This window comes from Melospiza georgiana, chromosome 20, assembly GCF_028018845.1.
Source record: "Melospiza georgiana isolate bMelGeo1 chromosome 20, bMelGeo1.pri, whole genome shotgun sequence".
NCBI lineage: Eukaryota > Metazoa > Chordata > Aves > Passeriformes > Passerellidae > Melospiza > Melospiza georgiana.
Genome location: NC_080449.1, coordinates 7,962,918 through 7,988,164, shown reverse-complemented (window position 1 = coordinate 7,988,164; position 25,247 = coordinate 7,962,918). Strand labels below are relative to the sequence as shown.

The 25,247-nt window shown below is 44.2% G+C and overlaps 1 protein-coding gene across 19 annotated transcripts in view; it reads left to right on the top strand.

Moving 5' to 3' along the window:
* FNBP1 (formin binding protein 1) overlaps positions 1-24,327 on the top strand; it is a 92,765-nt gene extending 68,438 nt beyond the window's left edge. Inside the window, exons 10-19 of one of the 19 annotated variants that reach the window (XM_058038422.1) lie at positions 106-132; positions 605-700; positions 5,282-5,368; positions 8,499-8,513; positions 12,480-12,589; positions 14,279-14,411; positions 15,383-15,504; positions 15,819-15,958; positions 16,709-16,867; positions 19,086-20,378. In XM_058038422.1, coding sequence (XP_057894405.1) covers positions 106-132; positions 605-700; positions 5,282-5,368; positions 8,499-8,513; positions 12,480-12,589; positions 14,279-14,411; positions 15,383-15,504; positions 15,819-15,958; positions 16,709-16,867; positions 19,086-19,120 — 924 coding nt within the window. In that variant the 3' untranslated portion in view covers positions 19,121-20,378. The other 18 variants (XM_058038418.1, XM_058038420.1, XM_058038424.1 and 15 more) reach the window with 18 other exon arrangements.
* The last annotated feature ends 920 nt before the right edge of the window (positions 24,328-25,247 follow it).

Here is a 25,247-nt window from a genome sequence, read left to right as displayed (position 1 = left end):
TGACTCCTGAGCAAATTCATAGAGTGATCTGTACAAGTGAAGTGTGATGCACGTTGCTGAGGTATGATTTGGAAGCAGGAAGGAATGTGGTTTGTTGTTTTCCAGATAATAGAAACGCTACTGGGCACTAAGGTACCTTCCTTATCTGATCCATTTAAATTCAGGTATTTGAAAGCTCTATCCATATGCATTATTGCAGCTGTCCACAGAGCAGAACAGGGCAATTTATGGGGATAGTGCTGCATGGAAGAGTCTGCATGAGCTTCCTTCAAAATACTTTTGTGTTACTCTTCTGTTGCATCACTTACTAATACTTTCATTTATCACAACTCTTCATTTAACACGACTCTTAACTACTGCTTCCTCCCCTCTTTTAAACCATGGCCTTTAATATTTAATTATTTAATTGGTTTTTTTCTCTGGATTTCAAATATTGGTTTTGATGCTTATTTTCGTTTTGTGTTTTATCTTTTTATTTTGGTTTTTATTCTGTCACTTCTCCATCTCTTATACGTAGCTTATGTCCCTTTTAACATCCCCCCATCAGCCCCCTCCTCCTCCCCCTGCCTCTGCCTCACCCTCTGCTGTTCCCAACGGCCCCCAGTCTCCCAAGCAGCAAAAGGAACCCCTCTCCCATCGCTTCAACGAGTTCATGACCTCCAAACCCAAAATCCACTGCTTCAGGAGCCTAAAGCGCGGGGTAAGTTCTCCTCTGGATACCTCTCTCTCTCTCTCTCTCTCTCTCTCTTTTCTTTCTTGCGCTTTTATTGCACGTTCTGTTATGTAAAAACTTTTGTTTTGTGAACGGTTCCATTGTGTTTTAGCACAACATGCAGACAAATCCAAGGGTTCCCAACATATCAAGCCCCATTTGTAGTCAAAACCCCCACAGTGAAACCACAAAAAGTGCAGTTCCTGATGGAAATGACAAATCTGGGTGTCTTGGGGAGGAGGAGCTGAACATCAACTTCTTAGATGAGCATTATTCAAAGTCTTTAGTTTTTCTCTCTGCAGGGTGCGTTCAGCTCAATGTCTGTGTTAAAAGAGTAAATTAGGAGGGATTCTAGGAGATGATAGCTGTGATTTCAGTTGGTGAAAGCTCAGTCTGGAGTGATGTGACATTGTCACTGGAGCAGTGGGAACTTGTTCCAGTCACTCATCCCGTGGTTCAGGTGCTGCAGTGTTAGTTTGTGTAGGAACTCTGAGTATTGACATAAAAACTGGTGAGAGGAGGAAGGTGAACGGATTCTGGGTGGTAACAAAGCTTTTCCATGGTCCATGTGTGCTTTAAACCAAGGCTGCCAGGTCAGGGGAGACTGGGACACAATTCCCAGCACCACAATGCACAGTTTAAACTCACATTCTGTGTGCAAAAGCTTTACTGGTGCAGTCTGCAAGCTCCAAATCACAGAGGAGAGGTTCTGAGGGAGCAGCATTTGGGATTCCCCTGCCAGCAGCTGCAGTGCAGTGTGTTTAAACTGGTTAAAACATTGTGTGGTGGAAAGATGCTGAAAGCCTCCAGGGCTGATTTGGGGGTTCACCTGGGTTTAGGTCACACTGGACCCACATTTTGTGACACAACGCCACTGTTCCAAGCTCAGTGTCCCTGTCTCCTTTGCTGCTGACAAACCTCAGGCCATATTTCCTTCTTTTTCAGGTCAGCTGCTGTTCCTGTTGCTGACAGCAGCTGTGGTTATATTCATAAACCAATGTTGAAGTGTTTGTGTGGAATTAAATCCTCTCATTGGTGGTCTTCATAAGCAGTAAATAAAATGTCAGGTCCCTGAGATGAAATTTGCCATTTTTTAAACAAAAATAGGACTTTATCTTCCATACATAGCACAATTTCTACTGAAAATTTGCTGGTACAGCATGGCTTTGCCTCCTAGGTGAAACCCTCAGAATTATTTTCTCCTCTAAGAATTACAGGAAGGAGACAAAAGTGTTCAGTATTTTTAATGTTTTTCAGAGCAGACAGTGAGGAAGTGACTACTTTAAAAAGCCCAAATGCTGCTCCAGGCACTCATTTAGGTCTGAGGATTGGAGCTGTATAAAAGCAGAGATGATTTCCATGGGGAACTTCAGTGGCTGGTTACAAAGAACTGAGAGCAGTGCTGTAAACAATGCACTGTCTCATCTGGTTACAGACAGAACATCACAAATAGAGATGTTTTAAACAGTTTCAGTTCTTTGCTACCAAATTGCCATTTAATGGGACACTCAGAACACAAAAAATCCCATTTCTTCCCATCCCTGTTTCACTGGGGAAGTGGGAAGTTTCTAAGCTGTCCAAAGGCAGGTTCTGAACGTGTCCCTCCTTACCTCAGTTGCATTTTGGCTCAGAATCTTCTCTCTGTGGTTTTTCCAGGTGGAGGCAGAGTTTCAGTTCTGCTCGTGCAGCAGCAGAGCTGAGGGTGTGCTGGGTAGTGGCACCACTCCAGGGGTGGCACCTGGAGCCCTCCTTGTCCTGGGCACTGCTGGAGGTCAGGGGGTGTGTGGCAATGTAATGCTCCACAGTGGCATTCAGAGAACAGAATGTTGAAATGAGTATTTCCTGCTTAAAAATACTGGTTTGCAGTTCCATGGGCACTTCACCAGTTTGTATTTCAAATGTATGAATCCCTACTGACTGATTGCTTGGCCATATAAGCAATTATAACTAATTGCTTATCACAGTTCCTGAAGGAAGGCCATTATTTTATATTTGAACTATCTAAGAAATCCAAGCACACCTTAAGAATTCTGCATGCCATATTGTTTTAAGCCCTTTGTGTGAAAGGCAAAGTAATGAGAACAATGACCTATAGTCTTCTCTGGAATCCCTCAAATTTCTGCTGACACATTCATTGAGAATGTGCAAGGAAGGGCTATTGCTAAATCTCCATTTAAACCTTTCACTGTGTTCTTTTGCTATTTCATTTCCTTCCCCTCTCAGCTACCAGGATGTTTGTGTGTAAATACTTTTCCTGCCTGACTCATCCTGAGGATTTGGAGTCCAGTGTTCATACCATCATCTCTCATCCCAGAGGGATGAACTCAGGCCCCTTGGATCATTTAGAGATATGGAGGAGGAGGAGAGGCTGAAAACCTCTGGCAACTTGCTCTGCCTCATTTGGACACTTGTCAAATTCACATTTTAGAGCTCCTTGGTGATTTGTATTTTACAAATGGTTAGACTAAGAGATCATCAAAGTGCCTTATGACCTTCAAAAATAAAATCATTCTGACCAGGCAAAAAGAAAATCAAGAACCACCCACAAATCCTTTAAATTTATCAGGTGAAAAAGAACATTTGATCTGTACATCAGGGAAGCAGCTTTTTGGAAGGTCATGCAGGGACCAGCAGGGCAGCACAGTGTAACAGGAGTTGGAACTCTGGATCATTTCATTTGCTCTGAATTGTCTCTGCACTGCTGGGTTTGTTCCTTGGCAGAATTCCACTCCAGACACCTTCAGTGAAGGTGCCCACAAGGCTCTTTAAGTCTTATTTTAGAGTATTCAGCCAAATTGCCAAGCAGGTGCTCCCTGGATTTCTTGCTAACCTGAGCTCTCAGATCCTACAAAGCCAGGGAAAAAAAGTTTACTTCAGAAAAAATGGGATCACACTCCTTTTTTGCACTGTCTTAGGAATAGGAAAAGAAAAGTAACTCTTTGACATGAGCAAGTCCTGAGACCATAACAGGATAAATTCCAGCGGCAGGAATTGCACATTGTAATTGATCCTTGAAACACAACACAGGAATGGATTCCATGCAGCTCCTCCATGAAATCTGGGAAATCACAATGTGTCTGGAGATGGGAGAGTGTTTTAGCAATTGCCTTTTAAAATTTTGGTTTAGCATCTTAGGTTGCATTTGGCAAAATCACTGGTGACTGTTAAAACACATTATATAATTAACTATGATATGTTCTGTGCCCAGTCTGGTTTTAATTTTGCTTCCAAACCAAAAATCCAATGAATCTTGTTTTCATGGAAGGAAACAGATGCCTGAACAATTCACAACAGATGCAAGGTTAATGTGGAGGCACCAATACCAGTATCAGTGGTCACTGCCAATATGAAATCCTAGTCTGTTAAAAAAAAATTAAATATTTAGGTGCTGACTCTTGTCAGTGTCTATGGTTTTCTAATCACATTTTTGAATTTCCCTCAAAGCTTTTTTCTTCTAATCCCAGCAGCAGAAATGTCCATTATAGAGAATACCATAAAACTGTTAGAGCACTTATTGTGGATCAGAGCTAGGAGAAGGAGAAAACTGTCATACATTTTTTGTGTTTTTTTCTAATAGCTGCTTTAAAAGACACCATAAAATTAGTGTAGCACTTCAAATCAACTTCATCTCTTTAGGGAAGTTAAAGCCAGAAGAGCACAAAGAAAGAGGAACCCGTTACATAACTTATAATTTCATTTATGCTTGCTCTGCTTTTTCTAATTCCATTTTGAGGACAAAGGAAACTCAGTATTCTGCTGGTTGGTATTAATTTTGTGTTCTTTAATTTTATTGCTGCAGCAGCAGTAACATCAGCACCATTTTTTAAAAGAGCAATCCTCCAAACTAACAACATCCAGGGGTAGAACTTGCACCTTTGAATGACTCCAAGTGCTGGACTTGGCTCCCCTCCCTCTCCCCAGGGCCTGGGAAGGGGCTGAGCAGGGAGGATGGTCTGGGAGCTGGGGCAGACATTGCTGCCAGCATCCCGGTTCCATAAAGCACACGGAGGAAATTTTGTGGTTTCCTTTCTAGTGGAAGTTGTTGAGTTCATTACAATGTGATTTTATTTCCATTGCACCCGTTGCTGTGTCCCTCCCCGCCCGTCCCCTCTGACACTCTGTGCACTCCTGTCCCTCGACACCCAGCTCTGAATCTGCCCCACTGATCAGGACTTTGGTGTTCTGTGAGCATGCAGAGGCAGCCAGCAAACCACCCCTTCTGCAGCCTGCTCTGCTCCCTGCCCTAGGAACACTTGTTCCAAAGTCTCTCTCTGTGCCAGCACGGGGACTTTTTGGCGGGTGGGGTCATTAAACCCATAGTTTGTCCTAGCACCGAGAGAGATGCCTTCTGACCTTGGTATTTAAACAAGCATTTAAAAATACCACATTTTCTGATCTCTCTGAGCATGCTGAACTCTTAATATCCACCTGGCTCCCCGGAGGCTCCCACTCTGCCCTTTGAGGGTGGTCAAACACCAAGCTGCCTTTTGCTGTAGAAGCAGTGAACGCAGAGGTGCCGCGCTCATCCCCGGTGTAACCAATGTGTGTTTTCTCTTGCTGACTCACCAGCAGACACAGTCTTTGTATATTCACAAAGAACTCATGAAGAGGACTTTAGGGACACCCACGTGTGCCGTTGAGGCTAGGGAATATGTTGTAAGTCTGAGTATGGTGTGATCAGCCCATACTGTTGCTACACAGTCGCTAACCCCACTTACAACGCCGGCCCCAGTGTGCTGTGGGAATGTGCTTTGGCAAAGAGCCGAGGAAAATTTGGTGGGAGGCAAGTGGCAGCTTAAAGTGTGATGTGCAGGAAAGATAATGTCTGCTAGTCCTGGAAATGCTGAAATTGGCACCATTAAAATAGCTGGACCTGTGAAATTCAAAGTGTTGCGAACAGGTTCTGCACATTTATTTTAAATTGTTTAATGAATGCAGTCTTGAGCATCGCGAGCCCTGATGGACAGGAATTCTGTGCCTTGGTTGTGAAGCATTCCCTAGAGCCTTTGGAAGCTTCTGTGAGCTGTCTATAATGATGATAGTTCATGGAATCAAGATACGTGACCTCTAAATCTGCTGCTTGGACAAAGCAGAGCATGGGGAGATTATTACAGGGCCACTAAAAAAAAAAAAAAAAAAAAGAAAATAAAATTACCTCTTGGTTGTATGTATGGAAGTCCAGTGATTTATTTCAACCCTGTTTTCTGTAAGTGAGGTTAGTGGCCGTGACTGTCCAATAACACATGGACCTGCTGGCTTTCATGCTCTCATGTGTTATTGAAGCTTGTGGCTCTTAGACTCTTCATTATTTTCCCTGCAAGACTAAGCTAGGCTTGGTTTAAATTGACAGCTTGAAACACATTTGCTCATTTCAAGGAAATGTAACTTACTTGATCATTCGGGAGGAAAACGCCTTTGTTCTCCCAGGAGCTGTGAGCAAGTTTCTAGCTGTGAAAAGCCAATAGAATGGGCAAAAGTAGTTATGTAGTGTTTAATGCAGATTTATTTTCAATCTGCTTATATTTGTTTATAGAAACTGAATCACTGTCACGTAAAATTACCGATAAATTTCAGAAATGGAAAACTGTGAACATGACTTATTTCAGCATTTCATTGTTTCCAGCCTATGAACTGCTTTATTTATACTGGTTATAACAATCCCTGATGTACTATTTGGAAATGCTATTAATAAGTTCTCTATTTTTGTCATACTTAACAGCAAAAGAATTGGGCATACAGTGTCTATAATCCCTTTCAAATTTGCTGAATTTGCAGCAAAAGAATAGCCTTGATGCAGATGATTCTCCGCAGTATTTAGTGCCTTTAGAGTGAGTAGTGTTTAGCCACTAGAGCATGTAGCATACATTTGTGCCTTTTAGAGTGCTTCATAGGTAAATATTTATTCTGCACCATGAGTCTTGTCTGTATCTATGTACAAGAATCTCAATTTGTGCTGATCATGTCTATGCTAAAGTTCACAGGAGTGCTAAAGCAATGATGCAAACACAAGCTGCCTACGCTGAATTTCTTCAGACCATTCTTTCTCCTTCTATGATTGCTCTCTCCAATGGATTGGTTTTGTTTGCTTTATTTTTTTAATGGCCTCTTTAGCTCAGAGGGTGAATTTCTTCATGGCACTGTGATTATTATCATGTGTTTGTTCCCTAATGGACTGGACTGCAGAGGGAAGTGTCACTGCTGCCTTGTCACTGAAGGGTCAGCTCACATGCAGCATTTCAGTTATTTCAAGATCATTTATTTGCCTTGAATGGCTGGCATGTGTTGCTGTAAAAATCCTGGTAACTAATGTAAATTGTTATTTTGGGGGGAAAAAATAAGTGTATTATTAAAATCAGCTGCCCACAAGAGGTGTGGAGCCTTTATTTTAAATTCCATCCTAATGAACTGTGTTTTTGCTAGAAATGAAGCATCTGTTTGAGAACATATTGCCAGGAGCTGTTGGTAGTGACAGAGAACTTGAATGGAAAGAGGTTCCTAAGTCTGGCAGCACAAATCCTTGCCTGGAGAGAGGCATTTTCCAGCTTTTACCTTCCAGCTGTTGCTAACACGGAGTGTGTGCTTTTATGCACCTCAAGTTTGTTGGGTAGCTGGAGCATTTCACAACTGCCCCAAGAGCTGGCAGGCAGCTCAGTGCCCCTTGCTGGAGGAGGAGGAGGAGGCTGGGTGGAGTTTGGATTCTCTTTTCTGTCTGGCTTTAGATGCTGAGCAGCAGCTCCCTTGTGCTTGGCACAGAACTGAGCACTGTCAGCCCCTCTATCTCTTGGCAATCTCTGAGCTGCAGCTGCTCTGTCATTTTGCAATGATGGAAGAGGCTTTGGGAATTTTGGTGGTTGAGTGCCCAGGCACAGTTGTTCACCTGGGAGTTCCTGGGGCACCTGCCCAGAGCTGTGTGCAGGTGAGGCAGGGCAGGCTCTGCTCCATGGGCACACTCTGCTTTCAGTCCTACTTCCCCAGAGTAACTAAAAGATAATATTTGGGCTCTGTCCCAGGAAATGTGGTAACTTCTGAAGAATTAGATCATGTATATCATTTAAGGAGGTTGAACAATGTCTTACCATGCTGTCATAGAACCAATTTGGTGTCAGGAGAATAGATGTTTTTTTTCCTCCTCCTTGGGCCTGACCTCGTCCGACTATGGCCAGAGTACGTTTGAGTCTGAGTATTTATTTCTGAATTGTCCAAGAATGTGAAATGGCTTTCTGTGCCTGCCTGGGCAGCACTCTGCAGTCCTCAGGGAAGTCCAGGGGTGTTGTCCTTTGGCTGTAGCCAAGAGCCAGGCATTCCCTGGGGGTCCATGGTGCTGGGTGCTGCTGGAGCTGTTCCTCTCCTCTGCTCTCTCTGAGGTTTGGCTCAGGGCTGACCCCCCCCAGAGCCCTTCAATCAAGGGGCTGATGCATTTCAGCACATTTTTGATCTAAAGTGACACCCATGCATTTGCCAGCTGTGAGTTTTTCCCACCTCAGTGATGGGATGGGAGCTCCCAGTGGTGTTGGTGTAGCTGTTGTCAGTCAGTCCAGGTCTGATCTCACCTGTGCCCAGGTCCTGCACTTCCCATTCCCATTTCTGGCCAGGTCATGGCAGCTGCCCAAGCCCATCTTGTGAACTTTTGCACAGATCTGTTAGTGTGACCCATTTTGCCTTCCAACAGCAAGGGGATTGTGTCATTTTATTGTAACATCAACCTCAAAAAGTTCCTCTTCTACTGATGCATTGTTGTTTTTTCTCTCTCTCCCCCCACCCTGTATCTCTCCAATTTTACATGAAGCTTTCTCTCAAGCTGGTAAGCACATTTACAGCATGCCTGTCCTGTGTTTTAATCACAATTTACTGTGTGTGTTTAATGTGCACTGTGCCACATGTGACATGCCACTGAAATTAACTGTTAAATTTGTTTCTTCTTTGTGTTTGCTTTTTTTGACATTTATCAGATAAATCTGAATACACAGGTCTGGAGTCTATTAGAGGTGATCAGAATTCAGTCTTCTAATGAGCTGCTAAAAAATTAACTCTAATATATAGATTAGTTTTCACTTTTATAATCTAGGGCTATGAAAATGTAGAACAACAGTACTGAGCAATTCTACTTACTGTATAAGTATACATTAAAACATTAAATAAGGGGAAAAATTAAAATAAAGGTGTCTGTGCTTACTGGACTTTTTCCAGAGAGCCATGCATGTCTTTCTGTTTAAAGTAGCTGCAAAGTTTGCTTTCCATGTCCAGTATTACTGGAAATCTGCATCATTATCACCTACATTTTACAGCCCTATGTAGTTCTTCAGAATAACCAATAATGACATTAATTAAAGTTCTGTAAACCTTAACCTTAACAAGGTTAACTCAATCTGATTTTACTTTGCAAATTGAGAGATATGAGTCTGTGTGAATCTTACATTCCATCTTGGATGCAGCTGGGAAGGTTACTTGAAGTATGGTAAGATAAAGATGTTACAGAGCTGGGAAAGCACATTACTGCTGAACTCCATGCACAAGGTACTGTTTTGCTTGAGACACTCCACACCTTGCTGTGTCCCACAGCTTGGCCACATTCCTTTGGCCCTGGAGAGCCCCTCAGCAGCAGAATGTGCCTGGTTTGCTGCCTCACCTTGTGCAAACACACGAGGCAGTGATGGCATTTGAGGACCTCAGAGGCACCTAAGCTGTGTCAGCTTCCAGGCTCTCTTATTCCTCACCAGTTTGTGCCTTTGGGTGCTCTTTCCCTTCCCTGTGAGGGCGGGCAGGCCCTGGCACAGGGTGCCCAGAGCAGCTGTGGCTGCCCCTGGATCCCTGGCAGTGCCCAAGGCCAGGCTGGACAGGGCTGGAGCAGCCTGGGACAGTGCAAGGTGTCCCTGCCCATGGCAGAGGGGTGGAACAAGATGAGCTTAAAGATCTCCTCCAACACAAATTATTCTGGGATTCTACATTTATCTTGTGCTTGAACACATCACTGGGGGCCTCTTCTGCTCATGGCAGCTCATCCAGCTCATCATGGGCCACCAGAGCTGGGCCTGGAGCATCCCTGGCAATTTTGGGTCCTGCTGCTGCTCTGGCAGCACAGTGACTTTCTTGGGCTCCTTTGCTTCTCTCTGAAGACCTGTGGTGGGTGTGAGGAATGATGGGGGTGCCTGGAATAATTGCAAACCTCCTTTTGGCTGTTGCCAAGCCACTGTCCTGGGAGTCCACTGCATTTATAGCAGATTTCCACTCATTTTCTTGGTCACAGTGCAAGTGTGTTGTGCAGCTGAGTTAAGCCTTTGCATGTGGGAATAAATCCTCCAAAAATGGCTGACGTGGCCTTTCCCTGGGAATTGCAGAAACTGAAAAGATGTGCAGGGAGGGCTGAGATCCATTTTCCCCTCAGACGGAGAAAAGCAGCTTTTTAAAATCTCCTCTTGGATCCTCACTATGCAAGAGCAAAAACTGGGGCTGAGAAAGCTCCTGTTCTCACATGTAGCTTCAGTGCAGAAACTCTGGAAGGCTCTGTTTTCACAGTCCTTCATCTTGGGACAATTTGAATCCTAACTCAATCTCTTTCTGCAAGGACACCTTGTGAGCAGCACACCAGAAATAGCACAGCTTTCCCCTCACCTCACTGCTGCAGCATTTCTAAAAACGTAGGCAATGCCCACAGCTTGAGAGGTAGCCCAGGTGTGTTTGTGCTTGAGAGCATGAAATGTGCCCAGCATGTGCAAAAACGGCTCTTGACTCTCCTTTTTGGAGCAGGGGCTCCAGGTTCTGATGGGAAATTCCTGAGCACAGCCTAAAGCCAGAGTGAGGTCACCTCCCAGCCTTGGGGGGCAGCTCCATCAACTCCTGCCTTGGTCTGAAGCATTGTGAGCCAGGCTGCTGGATTTAGTCCAGCTTAGAACTTTTCAATCAGCTTGAAGAATCAAAAATGAGATACCAAAATGATGCTTTTCCAAATTTCACTCTGTTGCATTGTACTAATGTACAGCTGGGGACATTTTCAAGCCTGTCTCTTCTGCTTAGAAATAAGGAGGATATGTCAGAATGTTATCTAGATTTTCCTGTAAGTGCTTGTTTGTTTACAAAGCTGCCTCCAGATGCTTTGCCTTAAAAAGATGTGTGTGGCTTTAGTGTGGATTATCCATAAAATAGATGGCATCACTCTCATATCTGTTTTGATGTGGGAGTTGCTGTCAAGGAAAATCTAAATGTTAAAGAATAAATTAAAATAGATCTCTCCTCTACCAGGCACATCAAGTAATGTAAGCACTGGTAGGACTCCGTGTGGGGAAAGTTTCAGAATCAGCATAACTTTCTTAGTAATTTGTCTTAAATTTGCTTTCTCATTGTCTCACAAACGGAGTTTTAAGTATGATTGCAGAGATGATCAAGGCTTCACTAGGAGCACATGCCATCTTGGGCTGACAGTCACTACAGCAGCAGTTTCCTCAGGCCTGCTCTGTGACTTTGGGATGGAGGAGAAGGTGACCTGTGTGTGGCTGTCCTCCAGCCCTCTGACTCTCCACTCTTTGGTTTTGAGCAGCAGCTGCAGGACAAAGTCACAGAGTCCCAGCACATTCAGTACAGAGCCAAGGTCTAGTGAGCAGCTTGTGTGGCAGTGACTCCTCTAAATCCCTCTCCTCAGAGAGAAATTTGGAGTTTTAGCAGACTCATGGCCCAGCCCTGCTCACAGGCTCTCAGTGGTCCATCAGCTCACTGAATTTGGTTACTCAGCTTTGTGGTTTTATCCTTCTATCTCCCATATTCCCCCTTAGAAATGGGACAGGGAGTGAGCAGAAGCCAAAACGAGCAAAACCTGCCCAAATTCAGGCTCATGCACAAGAACCTCACTCCTTTATGGTGCAACTAATCAGTATTAATGTGTTCAGTATAGCCCACCCAATCTGCCTCCATTGCCTTCTGGCAAGACAAAAATAGGTGTTACTGTGAAGAAAAGAGTGTGGATGTGTTTTATGTGTCATCTATCTGCTATATCAAATGGAGGCAATCAAGAGGAGACATAGCAGAAGGCAGAAAAGGGGTTTTCAAGCAGAATCACACAAAGGTAACCACTGTGGTCTTCACTTTTTATTTTTTTTTTCCCTTGGTTATAATTTCAAACTGATTCCATGGCTTTGATATAACTTCTGGTTTTTATGTGAGTACAAGTGAGAGAGGAAAAACTGAGAGACTTTGGCGTGGAATGTGGACCCTGGAAAGTAAGCAGCATGTTTTTTAAATTGCAGAGTCCAGTGGGGAATGCCTCTGTTAGCTTGGTGTGTTCAGGAGAGCCCTGACATAAATGAACTGTGTTGGACCAGCAGTCAGTCAGCAGTGCACAGGAGAAGTACAACTGTGGCATGGGAATAAAAGCTGGGAACTGTTTTTATAGGAATGCTGTTTGTAGCTGAGTGAAAGAAGGCAGGAAGGATCAGCTTTCCATGAGAAGGGAACACTGTTAAAAAAAAAAAATTGATGATAAAATTGTAGATAAAAATAATTTCTCATCTTTGCTGTTGAATTCTGGAATTCTCCAGCTGATCTTCCATTAGCCACTGTTAGGGAAGCAGGATGTTCCTGGGATCATTTTGAGGGCATCCAGATTCCTCACCATTCAGGGACTGATAACACACTACAAACAAGAACAATGCTTCAGACCACTGTGATTTTGCACAGGTTTTTGTGAGCTGCTTTCAAAATGCAATCCCGAGGGATTCTTTCAGACTCTGATTATTAATTTTTTTCCTTATCCCCCCACCCTCCATTCCACTCTGTGCAGGGAGCAGGCCCAGAAGACTTCAGCAATCTCCCACCTGAGCAAAGAAGGAAGAAGCTTCAGCAGAAGGTCGATGAACTGAACAGGGACATTCAGAAAGAGATGGATTCAAGGTGAGTCAAACCCCTGCAATGAGAAGTGAAATTGCACTGAGCAGAGCCCCTGTGTGTGATGGATGTGGGTACATCCCAACAGGAGAGGCTCTTTTGACATGGTGGCATCATGGCCTGATCTGTAGCTCAGATTTCCTGGAAGCAGCAAGATAATGACTCCTGTGCTTCTGTGAATGCTTTTTCTACAAGGCTGCATTTATCATTCTGGCTGAGAATAAGGCTATTTTAGCTACACACTTTTAATTGATTCTGGCAGCCTGTATTTGTGCTTTGTGTTTGTTCACATTCTGTAGTTGCATTAAAGATTCAGCGTGTTTTGTTTGTGAGACACAGAACTTTTCTTCCCTGGAGGATTTCAAGACTGGTCTCTTCCTAAATACTGCTTTGCATTTGTACACATGTGCCTACATTTTGTGTCAGCTTGCTTTCAAGAACCTATTTATTTTGCCTACTAACCCAGAATTTCTCCTTTATATTTTCTGTCATGGATAAGAAAAGAAAATTGCACATGGTTATATGATTTCTTATTGCTTTGGTTTTTTCTTCTGTGGTAACTTAGGTTTTTCTTTCTGTTCTGTATTGATTCTGAAGTAAACCAACACTAAAATCAGATATGGAATTGCAGCAGAGTGAAGTTTAAATGAAGACAGTTTATGATGGAGAAAAATAGCACCAGCAGTTAAATAAGAGTTAAACAAACAGTAATAATTGTGAGTCATATGTTTGCAACATTGTCCCTTAGGGCTTCAGGCACAGAGCAGTCCCACTTCCTTGCCACCCACTCTTTTTCCCAGTTCCACACACACAAGGCAAAGGCACAGGATTCCAATTGTCAGGAGTTTGGTGGGAAACTCTAAAGCATAAAGAGTGTTAACTTGAGCCCTGGGACTCTCATTAACCTCTCTCCCACCAGCTAATGCCTGGAGAAAATCTGAATAGTTGTGCTAAAACCAGCCACAATTCCATTTTCAGCTCTGAAATGTCCATCAGCAGCTGAGAGGAGCTGCCCTGGGACTCGGCCGGACATGGGGTCACATTTTGTAGCCTCAAGTCCATCTGTCTGTCCCTGTGCTGTGGCAAACACAAACCATCTGCAGCCAGCTTCCTTTTAAGCAGTGTGAAACAAATAAATATCTTTCGGATTATTTGGGTTGCTAAAGACAAGCTGCAACAGGCAGGGTGAGAATTTCTTGTTTGCCCTCCGTTTGTGTTATTGATACATCTTTGTTCCACTTTCTCAACTGGAGGTCAGCCCATGATGGATGATAATGATTCAACTGTTTGTCCATGCCCTGAAAACTGGGAAGATATTAGTCTAGGAAGTTGGAGCTATCATAGATTGCAATGGTTGTGAGATTTATTGTTATTATTTTGCCCAGGGGAGCAAGTAGGTACTGTTGTAGTACATAAAAATCTGTGTCAGGCTAAAAATCAATATCAAATATCTTCCCATGTTGTAGGTAACTCACTGTTTTTTATCTCTGACAATGTAAATTCTCTTCTGGCAAATCATTTTACTGGTTTTTTTTTTCAATGGCTGGTTCTATACAGGGCAAAAACCCCATCTGGGTGTTCTCAGTTCCCTTTGTAACAGCTTAGGTTGAACCTCAGAGTGAAGAACAGACAGTTTACTAAAGTCATTTACCCCCAGCTGCACTAAATGTGTTTGGTTTTTGTTGTGCCCCTCAGAGATGCCTTAACAAAGATGAAAGACGTGTACATCAAGAACCCCCAGATGGGAGACGCGGCGAGCGTGGACCACAGATTGGCAGAGCTGGGGCAGAACATTGAAAAGCTGCGGTTAGAAGTGCAGAAATTCGAGGTATGACAAGAGATATTTCAGTAAAAAGCAGCTCAGCAAATGCTCAGGTCTGAGCAGGACCTTCCTGGCTTTTCCAGATGTGTTGATGCACTTTGGTGTGTGAGGGCAAGGGCTGTGTGAGCACTTGCATTAATTGGGGTCTTTGAGCTGATTTGTGTAACACAAACATGAACATCTCCTGTGGCAGTCAGCCCACGGTTAAATTTGCCACAGGAAACAAATTGTGCTAAGTGGAGGTGAAGAGAAAATGTGGTGCTCTCTGGACTGCCCAGAGGGCTTCAGATGCTTATTTAATTAATTAAATAGATTGAAGCATCATGTTACAGATGTCTGTGGAAAATCAGAGTGACATAAATGCAAAGCACCATTTAGAGACTAACAGCAAGACGGAAGCCATCAGATGAAATATGTTTTGAAGAATAGTCTGCCATCAGCAGGAAGCTGCTTAGTGATATAAAATCTCCAGAACAGAAGGGGAGTGTTTGGAATATATGAAGCCCATTATAGTTACATGAGAAGGATTAGACAGCTGAGAAAAGACTTCACTTTCTACATTATGCTTTGAACATAAACAGATACAGCCCATTAATTTCAGATGTGGTTTCACTATCCATTGCTTTCCTCCCTGTTTGAAATCAGTGGCTCTTTCATTCTCCCCAGCTTTTGTTCTTGTGCATTCAGCAGTTGCTGAGTTTCTGGTGTTACTCAGACTGCTCTAAGCAGCCACACATCATTTTACTTGGTTCTGACTGGAGCAGCATCATCTCCTGCTGGCTGTTACCTGCTTCTCTCTCAGGGTGTTTCCAGGACCCAGTGCCAAAAAAAAACTTACCTTTTCAATAAGTGTGTTTTTCAGCAAGACAATCCAGAATTTGAACAACACAAAGGAAAACATGAACATGCTTACAAACCAGTCTTTGCTCTGTAGCCTGGGTGTCAGGGTGAGCTCTGTCTGTCTGTCTGTCTGGCAGGGCTGGCTGGCGGAGGTGGAGGGGCGGCTGCCGGCGCGGAGCGAGCAGCCCCGGCGCCAGAGCGGGGTCTACGAGGCTCAGAACGCATCGGGAGTGAACAGCTGTGCCCAGGACAGGGAGAGGTACAGTATCTGAACGGGCTGGGGCTCAGCAGAGCCTCTGCAGGCACAGCCAGGGCTCTGCAGCCTCAAATTGCTGCTTTCCATGATGAGCTGTGTGACAGCCCCCTCGCTCACTGCTGTGAGCCACTGCGTTTTTACAGCTTTTAATGGTAAAAATGAGGGTTCTCACTTATCTTAGCCAGCTCCAAGCAAGCTCTGGAGTCACTGAGCTGCTCCAGCTGGAGTTGCTCCCCTTGCCCCACGCCTGGAGACCGAGTGGCTCTCTCTGCTGCTGAGGTTGGTTGCTATAGTTGCTGTGTTTTTCCTCTCTTGAGCAGCCCCGATGGCAGTTACACAGAAGAGCAAAGCCAGGAGACTGAGATGAAAGTACCTGCAACAGACTTTGATGATGAGTTTGATGATGAAGAACCACTACCCACCATAGGAACGTGTAAAGCTCTCTATACATTTGAAGGTATCACTCAAACTTTACCCTCATTTCTCTGACTGTGGCTGTGCTCGTAGGGGTCCAAGGAAGAGGGAAGAGATGAAGATCTGACTCCGTGTTTCAGAAGGCTGATTTATTATTTTATGATATATATTAAAACTATACTAAAAGAATAGAAGAAAGGCTTTTATCAGAAGGCTGGCTAAGAATAGAAAAAGAAGGAATGATAACAAAGGCTTGTGGCTCGGACAGAGCCTGAGCCAGCTGACTGTGATTGGCCATTAATTAGAAACAACCACATGAGACCAATCCCAGATGCACCTGTTGCATTCCACAGCAGCAGATAACCATTGTTTACATTTGTTCCTGAGGCCTCTCAGATTCTCAGGAGAAAAAACCCTAAGGAAATGTTTCTTCAGAAAATATCATGGCTACACTCTGACTGGGCTTTTTCAAGTTTATATACCAAGGGCAAGTGGGAAACCTTCATTAAACCTTAAATAGCCAAAGGACAAGAGAGGATCAGGTGTGATTATTTAGAAAGGCACCAAGACAGGGATTTTTCTCCTGTTGCACAGGAGCTCTACAAGAGAAAAAACCAAATCTCTGCTGTCAGGGTCACATTTCTGGTTCTTTATGTACACACTGCTGCATCCTGAATCACAAGCTCCTGTTCTGGCTGCCAGTGATGCACCAAAAGCTGTGTCCACCCATGGTCTGAGTTACTGATTCCTGCTGTGCAGCACAGCCTGAAGTGCCTGTTGCTGTGTGTTTCAGGTCAGAATGAAGGAACAATCTCAGTAGCAGAAGGAGAGATGCTCTATGTCATAGAAGAAGACAAAGGGGACGGGTGGACGCGGATCCGAAGGAACGAAGATGAGGAGGGCTATGTCCCCACGTCCTATGTTGAAGTCTATTTGGACAAAAATGCCAAAGGTGCTATGACCTATATTTAATGCTATTATTATTATTGTTTTATTTGCTTTCACAGAGATAAACCAAGCCTGAAGCTGCTCTGTGTTGCAGATAGAGCCTTTTAAGAGTCTGTACAATGCCACCAAGTGCATTATTCCGTACGTGGACTAATTATGGCTTGTTGTACTGCAAAATGTGCTTTTCTTGCTCAGAGAGGGGTAGTGTGGGGGACTCCTGCAAGCAGAGGGGAAATGCAGCCTTGCCTGGACAGTGTTTGCTCAACTGGCACTGCCATTGCACGCCCAGCTTAGTGCAGGAAGCACAAAAAGCCCTTTGGGATCCTTCAGGCTCCCCTCAGATACCCAGGGGGCATCTCAGACTGTTTGTCCCAAAGTCACTCGGTGGAACTTTATGGAGGGAATATTTAGACTGCTGGTTTGTGTCTGTGTGGGAGCTTTTCAGAGCCTGTTGTGTTCTGGGGACCCTTTGGTTTGCAAACTGGTGGTAATTTAGTTTAGTGTGTGTGGAAGGGGAAGGAGAGATCTTGCCAAACCCCTCCACACAGCACTCTGTGGTCCCTGATAAATGGGGAAAAACATTGAGAAAGCTCCTCTGTTCTTTCCCACCTTGCTACATTTCAGATATATTTGCTGTTGCAGATGACCAGAACTAATGGTTTAATCTTTTGCTTACTTGACATCAATGGAGACATTCAGAGTTTGGACTCTGTAAGCTGCTGTTTATTGCTTTTAATTCCTCCCAAATGTTTTGTGTAAGGAAGCAGTGCTGCAGGGCAGACCTGGCTGGAGTAAATGCCAGTGCTGAACACCTGGTAATGGGATACACTGAGAAATCAAAAGATTTTAGCCCTGTTTCAAAACAGGATGTGAGAATTCCATTGTGTTAAATAATTTGTGTTTATTCAGCCACCTAATCCTTCAGATTATTGTGTTTCCTAGACTTGAGAGTTCTTGATGTGAAACAAGTGGCTTCATCCAAGTCAAAAGCAAACTGAACCATTTTCTTTGGGGTTTATGGGCAGCAGGAAGAGAGGACTAGGACTGTACCTATAAACCAGCACTGAAATCTGAGCAGTTCAGAGTTGGGTTTTAATTGGTGCAGTGCCTTGTCTGGGCCTTGTTTTATTTTGCCATAATACAGTAGTTTTATGTTCCTGTTGGCAAATACATGCTCAGTTAAGATGCAAAAGAGTGCAAAAAGTTTAGCCCCCTCTGTTGGTTTTTATTAACCTTTGAAAGATGGATCATCCATTCCCCTCTATATCCAGAACAAGGCTGAAGGATTGGAAATATGGAAACACAGACTGGTTTGGGTTGGAAGGGACCCTCTCATTCCAACCCTCTCCATCAGAGTAAAAACACAAACTGTGCCAAGGTGAAGGCTGATACAGCTGCAGCCATGCCTGTAGCCACAATGGAGGTTTTTCAGATAATTTAAAGCTTTTCCATTAATTTTGCTGGATTTCAGGAACAAAATCAAACAGATCTGTGAATATCTAATGCATAGGAACAACAATGTTTACCTCTTTTATTTCTCAAGTCTCTGGTTTCAAAGAAAAGCTAAAAGAGAATGCTTCAAAGAATGCAGCATAAAGATTTGGAGGAAATGCTGCTGTGTTTAAAAGGTGAACTTTGCTGCAAGCTGCAAATTGATTTTTAAGGTATTGGTAGAAGTGACTTGATTCAGTCCTTGAAATAGAAGCGATGACATTCCTGAAGATAACATTGTAAATACTAAAGCTTTGCAAACTCTAGTAATCCTTTCCTGTTTTTGGAAGGAAGGTTGAGCAGCTGGCACCACGAAAGGCTGGTGGCAGAAGGGTGGGAGCTCAGAGCAGCCCCTGTGGCTGTCCCAGCCAGCAGAGCCATCCCAGCCCTGGCCCAGCCTTTCCTGCCTGGCCAGGCTGTGTCAGTGCCATGGGCAGCCCAGTGCCACTCTCAGTGCTGGTGAGAAGCTGCTTTTCCACTCAGCTGGAGCCACTGTTGTCAGGGCTGTGCTGCAGGGCTGAGCTGGGCAGGACAGGTAAGTTGTGTGCTGCAGGTGCCCTCCTGATCTCAGCCTGAGAGGAGCCGAGCTGGCTCTGTGCCCTGCGTGTCCCTGTGTGAGGGCTCCTGGTGACATTTACAGGGATACCTCTGCTCAGAGGCTGTTGGCAAACCCTGTCACAAAAAGAACAGTAATGCCTATCTTGTTTTGCCTTTTTTTTTTTTTTTTCCAGATGTGCACAAACCACTTCAGAAAATCTCTGAGTAGGTTTGCATAGGCCTGTCCACCCTTTATTCTCCTGGTTTGCTGCTACGGTTGTTTTAAGAGCTCTGTTTGAGAAGGTTTTCTTTAGAAGAGATGAATGCACATGTCACATCTCCATCACTGAAAGACTTTGTTAGGTACCAGGCTGGCTCTGAAATGAAGGTGCTGCCCTGAAGGTGTCCATTTAGTGCAAACAGCACTGTTGTCCTTCTGAATAGAAAGGAGAGCTGCAGGCTCTGCTCCCCTGGGATTCCTGCAGGAGGCTGCTCTGTGCACACCTGGGTGTAGCATCTTGCAGGGCTTTTCTGTACCTGTCTGATGTCTGGTGCTGAGAACTCAAACACAGGAGCTGGTTGGGCCTTTGAGCTCGAGCCTGACCCCCCCTGTGTCACTGACCATGGTACCTCATCATCTGCTTGGCAACAAAACTCTTTCACTGAGGGATCTTGTGAAATCCTGTGGCGCAAAAAGTCCTGCATGGAGTGCCCAGCTCTGTGCAAACCCTGCACTGTGCTGTTCCCTCCCAGCCACAGCCTGGCTCTTTGTGTGGGTGACATGCAGGAGTGGAGGTTAAACTTCTTGATAAAATCTATTTTGGAGCTGTGGGCTGATTCACATTTTGGCTCCTGTTCCCCCTCACCTCTGATGATATCAGTTTGCCCAGATTATGGGCAGCTCTGGCATTCCCAGTGCTGCAGCTCTGCTCTCTGCTGTAACCATCATGCAGAGCTTTGACTTATATAAGTAAATAGGTAAAAGTTAACCATGCTGATGCACTTTTTATCTAGGATATATCTGATTATTTAATGCTTGCCAAATTATTTAGGAATTGGTAATTATAAACTGGACTGTGGCTTTTAAAAATCCTTTTGTTAAATACGTGCCCTTAGTTCTCCCAGTATATATAAAAAAATTGTATATAACATAACTTAAAGACTAAAGTTACTTGAATTTGAATTGTTTTTATCCTTTTATATGTGTATAAATATAAATGGTTTTATAGGCTGTTCTTCTGCTTAACCCAGCTGTTTTGGTAACTGCTCAGTCCCTCTGATGTTGATAAGTGTTTTTGGTTACTCAGCTGCCTGCACCTGGACTTGCACAGGAGCTGCTGTTGTGTGTTAAGGTTTGTTCAATCTGGCCAGTGTGGTTGTCTTGTTTCTATTCTTATTTTTTAAAGAATCATCATCTGTTAGGAATCTCTTTATAGCTTGATGTACCATGGTGTCTTCTTCTAATAAACATTATATTTTCTCATTCCTGTGAGGTTTTGGTTTTTGAGTTTTTTTAATGACAGTAACTAGTAGATGGCAATGATTAGTGGCAAAAAATAGTGGCTCCTAAGGAACAGCAAATAGCCCAGACCTGCTTCTCATTCTAAGCACAAATGCAATTCTTCTCAAGAAAAAATATTTTATTGTGGCTCTTTGGAAACTTCTTTGTGCTGTCATTTGGAAGGATTTGATGGAAGTGGGTGCAAAGGGGGTGAGAAGGTTCCCCCTGGTTTCTCAAATGCAGAGGAAGTTTGGACTCATCCTGTATTCCCTTGGATACAGCAGTTTGGGCCAAACCACGTCCTGGATTGTGGCTTCACTTGGCCAGAGGCAAAACTTGTCCTCAGCCCCCATTCTGTGGGAACAGGCATGGCCAGAGGAGGCTTTGGAGGCTTGGGCTGCTTCACTGACCTGCATTTTCCTGGCTTCTCTTGAGAGGGAAAGGCCTCTGCAGCCTGTGGTGGAAAGGAAAGCTCTGGATCCCTCTGCAAATTCTTTGATTTAATTTCCTGTTGTTGTTCAGTGTCACTGATGGTCTCTGGAGCTGTCACTTGAACAGATGCAGTGCTGCTTTGCTGACAGAAAATGGAAAAGCTGTTTGTTTTGTCAGTGGCATGAAGCAGGTGCTGGCAGGGTCCTGCCCCTGTGCTTTCCTCCCAGGGATGCTCATCCCAGGCTGCAGGGAAGGGCTGAGGGTGCCGAGTTTCTGAGCCAGGAGCCTTCCCAAGCCCTGTAACCCAGTAGATGCTTCATTGCTTTATTCCTTTAACCTCCTGCAGGCAGAGCTGCTCTTAAGGGACCTCATTTCCCCCAGCCTCTTTCTAATCCAGTCTCTTTCTTTTTGTCTTTCTTATGTTTTAGATTCCTAAAGGTGTTTGTGCTGGTGCAAGAACCTCGGGGCGAGCTTGTCACAGAAGGAGAAACAAAATGGTCTGTTTACCCTGCAGGCAGTAAAAACACACCCATGGAAAGCCAGACTCCCACTCTTGTCTGGAGTTCCCACTTGAAAAATTCAGGCCTAAATTCCATCCCAGTACCATTCAGATGCTTGCTCTTTCCCATGGCATGCTACTTGTGGCTCGGATTTCCTTATCAGCCTCTCCCACTCTTCTGCCAGCCTGGCACAGCCCCTCTGTCAGACATAGCACACACTTCTCCCAGCCCAGTCCCTCTACTTCTGTCACAGATCTGCTGGCTGTCCTTGGACAGCCAGAGAGTCCCAAGCATGTTCTGGTCTGTCTTCTGTCCCCTTGTCCCTCAGTCCATCTGGATGTGCACACTGCTCCATCAGCATTTCACGTGGTGCCTTCAGTGCCAGACCTGCAGGTTCCTCTCAGCAGAGCCTGGGAAGGAGGTGGGAGCCTCTCTGGGACAGTGTCACAGCAGCTGGACTGGGCTCCCAGTCTGTCACTATTAAATCTGATCCACAATGCATCATTCAACACTCTGCCTTCCCCAGATGGTCACTAATACTTGTCAGCCTTTATTTCTCTTTTTCCAAATCCAGGCTGATGCTCATTCCAGGTATTAAACCCCTCTGACCCTGCTGTTTCCTGAAACCCTTCAAGCTCACGTATGTACTTGTTTTCCTGCTTGTTCTGTCTGCCCCCTCTGTGTCCCTGCTGTTCCTCACACACACACAGACACACACAGACACAGACAGTGGCATTTTGGTTGGCAGCCCTTGCTGCTGCTGCTCACAGCCCAGTTTGGCTCTGGTTTCAGCCTGCATGCTCGCCCTGTTGCCTTGCCTGCGCCCACCTTCCTCAGGGTCACGTTATTTTGTGGCTCGTGGTTTAATCTCTCTGCAGTTTTCTTTTGGTTGGTTTGTTTTTCAGCATTTCAGACCTGCCTTCTCTTTTTTTGCATGACCTCCTGTGCGTTCTCGTCAGTTCATGTTGGAATAACAGAGTTTTTTTAGATAAATAAAAGAGGAAAGAAAAAAAACAAAAAAAGAAACTGCACTGTTTCCTTCTCCCATCTTGTCATGGACTGGACCTGGACCCAGCAGCCAGACAGGAATTGTGACCACCCTGTTTTCATGTGGTTTGGTTTGGAGCAGAAGTAGGATAAGTGATTCTGCACTTTATCATGTCATACAGTGGTAAGAGAGCTACAATATCTCCAAAAATCACATGATCTGGACTTCAGCTGCCTAAAAAAGGGTTAATTCCCTCTCTAAACTTCTACAAACTTCCATATTCTAACTTGGTTTCCCCTGAATTGTTACCATTGCTTGGGTTTTGCAGTCATGGACATGTTTGAGCCCTGCAAGAATCAGTTGCCACTAAATAGCTCCTGAGGGCCAAATTAATTCTTGGATCCTCATCTTGTTTGGGGGAATCTTCTGGCTGCAGTCCAACTCCAGCATATTCTGTACAATCCCCACAAGTAGAGAAACGTGACATGGAAGCCACTATGGGCAGTGACCCCAAAATGAAACCTCTCAGGGTTTGTTTGCAGGCAGGTGAGTGTTGTTCTGCTGCCTGCTGGGCTGTCCTGCAGGGTCAGCACATCAAAACACAGCCCAGAATCTCAGAGTCTCTGTGTTGGGGATGAAGGGATTTTTGAGCTGGGTTATGTGTGGTGTTCATAGTTCTGTCCCTTTCTCTCCATTTAAGATGCCAACTTTTGTTTTTACCAAGTCCCTCGGTGCTACAGTACGTCCTGTAGCTGTTGTGTGATGGTGCTTAAGAGTTGCCAGCATGAACCAGCAGAAGGTTTGTGATTTAAACCCAACCCAAATGTGCTGAGCACAGGCAGCACCAATGCAGGGGCTGTTGTGCAGCACTCGAGGGTCACAACCCATAAATCACTGCCTTATCACTGCTGCTGCTGTGCTCACTGAGCTTTCAGATCAAGAGCAGGATGGGATCCCCTGGTTGGCACCTGTGGCTTTGTGGTCTCCACCTGCCAGGGGATCTAAAGGGTTGAACAATTAACAGGTGTGCAAAAGTATCCTTAAAATATTTTTAGCTGCAATATTTTTATTCTCGTGTCCAATGCACTGTTGAATCAGCAGCTAAGAATTCACTTTCACCTATTGTTGTGCCATCTATGTAAAAATTAGATCAAAGGTTGCTTTTCTATATTTAATCTGGGTGGACAGTATATTATTGTCAGCCTCTGTGGAACATTGGAACAATTGCAATGTCTGTGTTTCGAAATTGTGCTGTAGAAGGAGCATTAGCTTTAGCTGACTGATTGATTCCTGAAGTTTTATTAAAAGACCATGTATGGAGTTTTTATAAACTTGGCAAGTAGTTCCCAAAAGCCTGGATCTTAAAACTTATTTAAGAAATAGTCACAGTCATATCTCATAGTCTGCACATGTTTATTCTGCTGCTGTTATTCAGGGTAATGAATAATTTTTGTAGAATTTACCTTTGGCAAACGCTGAAGAACTAAATATGTGACTGGTTTATAAAAACTCTGCTTGGATTTACTAATCTTGCCCAGCAGCGTGGACTGTACATCTTATGAAATTTCATGATCCCCAGCAAAAGTCTCTAATGCCCTTTCTTAACACCTGTAAATAGAGAAGAAACATATTTACTGATACTCAAAGTTGTGTTTAATGCTGAGTATTTTTCAGAAGTTCATTTAGTTTGATGCATATTGTTCTTTGGTTTTTTGTTTTCCTGCCTGAAATGACAGAAGACCTAAAAGAAGCCAAATTCTATTTTAACATGATGATGTTGAGCACTTTTTTATTTGTATATGTGTGTGTATGTGTGTTTGAGCACTGATCTCGAGATCTTGGTGGCATCTCAGTGTTGTGATTTCATTGCCAATGTAAAAGGTTCTGGTGTTGTCCATTCATTTCTGGAGACAGAATTCAATCAAATAAAGTGCTTCCATTTGAAAGCGAATATTGACCTTGTAGCAATGAAACAAAGTCATCTGCATCTTTAAATAAACATTTAATTCCAGAAATACAGTTGCACTGGACCCTTTTGATCAGCCAGACAGGAAGAAAAATGGATTTGTTGCTTTTCTTTCCCAACAGAAAGGTTGGTGTTGAGGTGCAGCCATTGCTCTCCAGGAGCTGCTGCTTCCCTGATGTGTCCAGTGGGGAGTGGGAATTTGAATTTGCCTGTGGCTGCTGCTTCAGCACAGAGGAATTCAGGCTAAAACTCCCCAGGGCTGCTCTCTTACTCCTCATTATTCTTCCTGACTGTGGGGTGGATTTGGGTTTTGCCTCCAGCTGTAAAATGTACATGGAACAGGTGGCTCAACACATTCCAGTGTGGTGCTGGTGTGATGTTCTCTCCTCAGAAAAGTGAGGACCCGTTTTCACTTGTGCTACCTGTTGGCTTTGGTTTTGTTTTTTTTATTTTGTATTATTTCCTACTGGAATTTTCATGAGTAATAATTTGGCTCTTCTGTAGTCTGTCCTACAGAGCTGGGTCCCGTCAGGTCACTTTAAGGTTTGATTTTATCAAACTTTGACCTTTCCAGCTGGCACTGAAGAGAGAAGGAAGTGGTTGGGTTGTTTGTTTGTTGTTTTTTTAACTTAGTCATGTGAGGAGAAAGGAGGATGGGCTGTTGTGGCTGGAGCTGGTGTTGGGAAGGGCAGGTGCTTTGTGCTTTTTCAGTAGGAGCCTATGAGAACTGGAAACCTGGGGGAAAGATTTCATCTAAAGAGAGAGTTGTACCATGGAATGCCTGTGGTGAATGCTCTGGTTTAGCTGGAAGCCTTGGCAGATGTTTTTGGTGCTGATTGGTTTTATTTTAAAACTCAGGCTGCTGAACCCTGGTAGGGAATGGTTTGGGCAGGGATGTGTGGATGTGCATGTGTGTCCAACACAGCAACGCCTCCCTTCAGCAGATAATCCCAAAACCAGGCACATTTC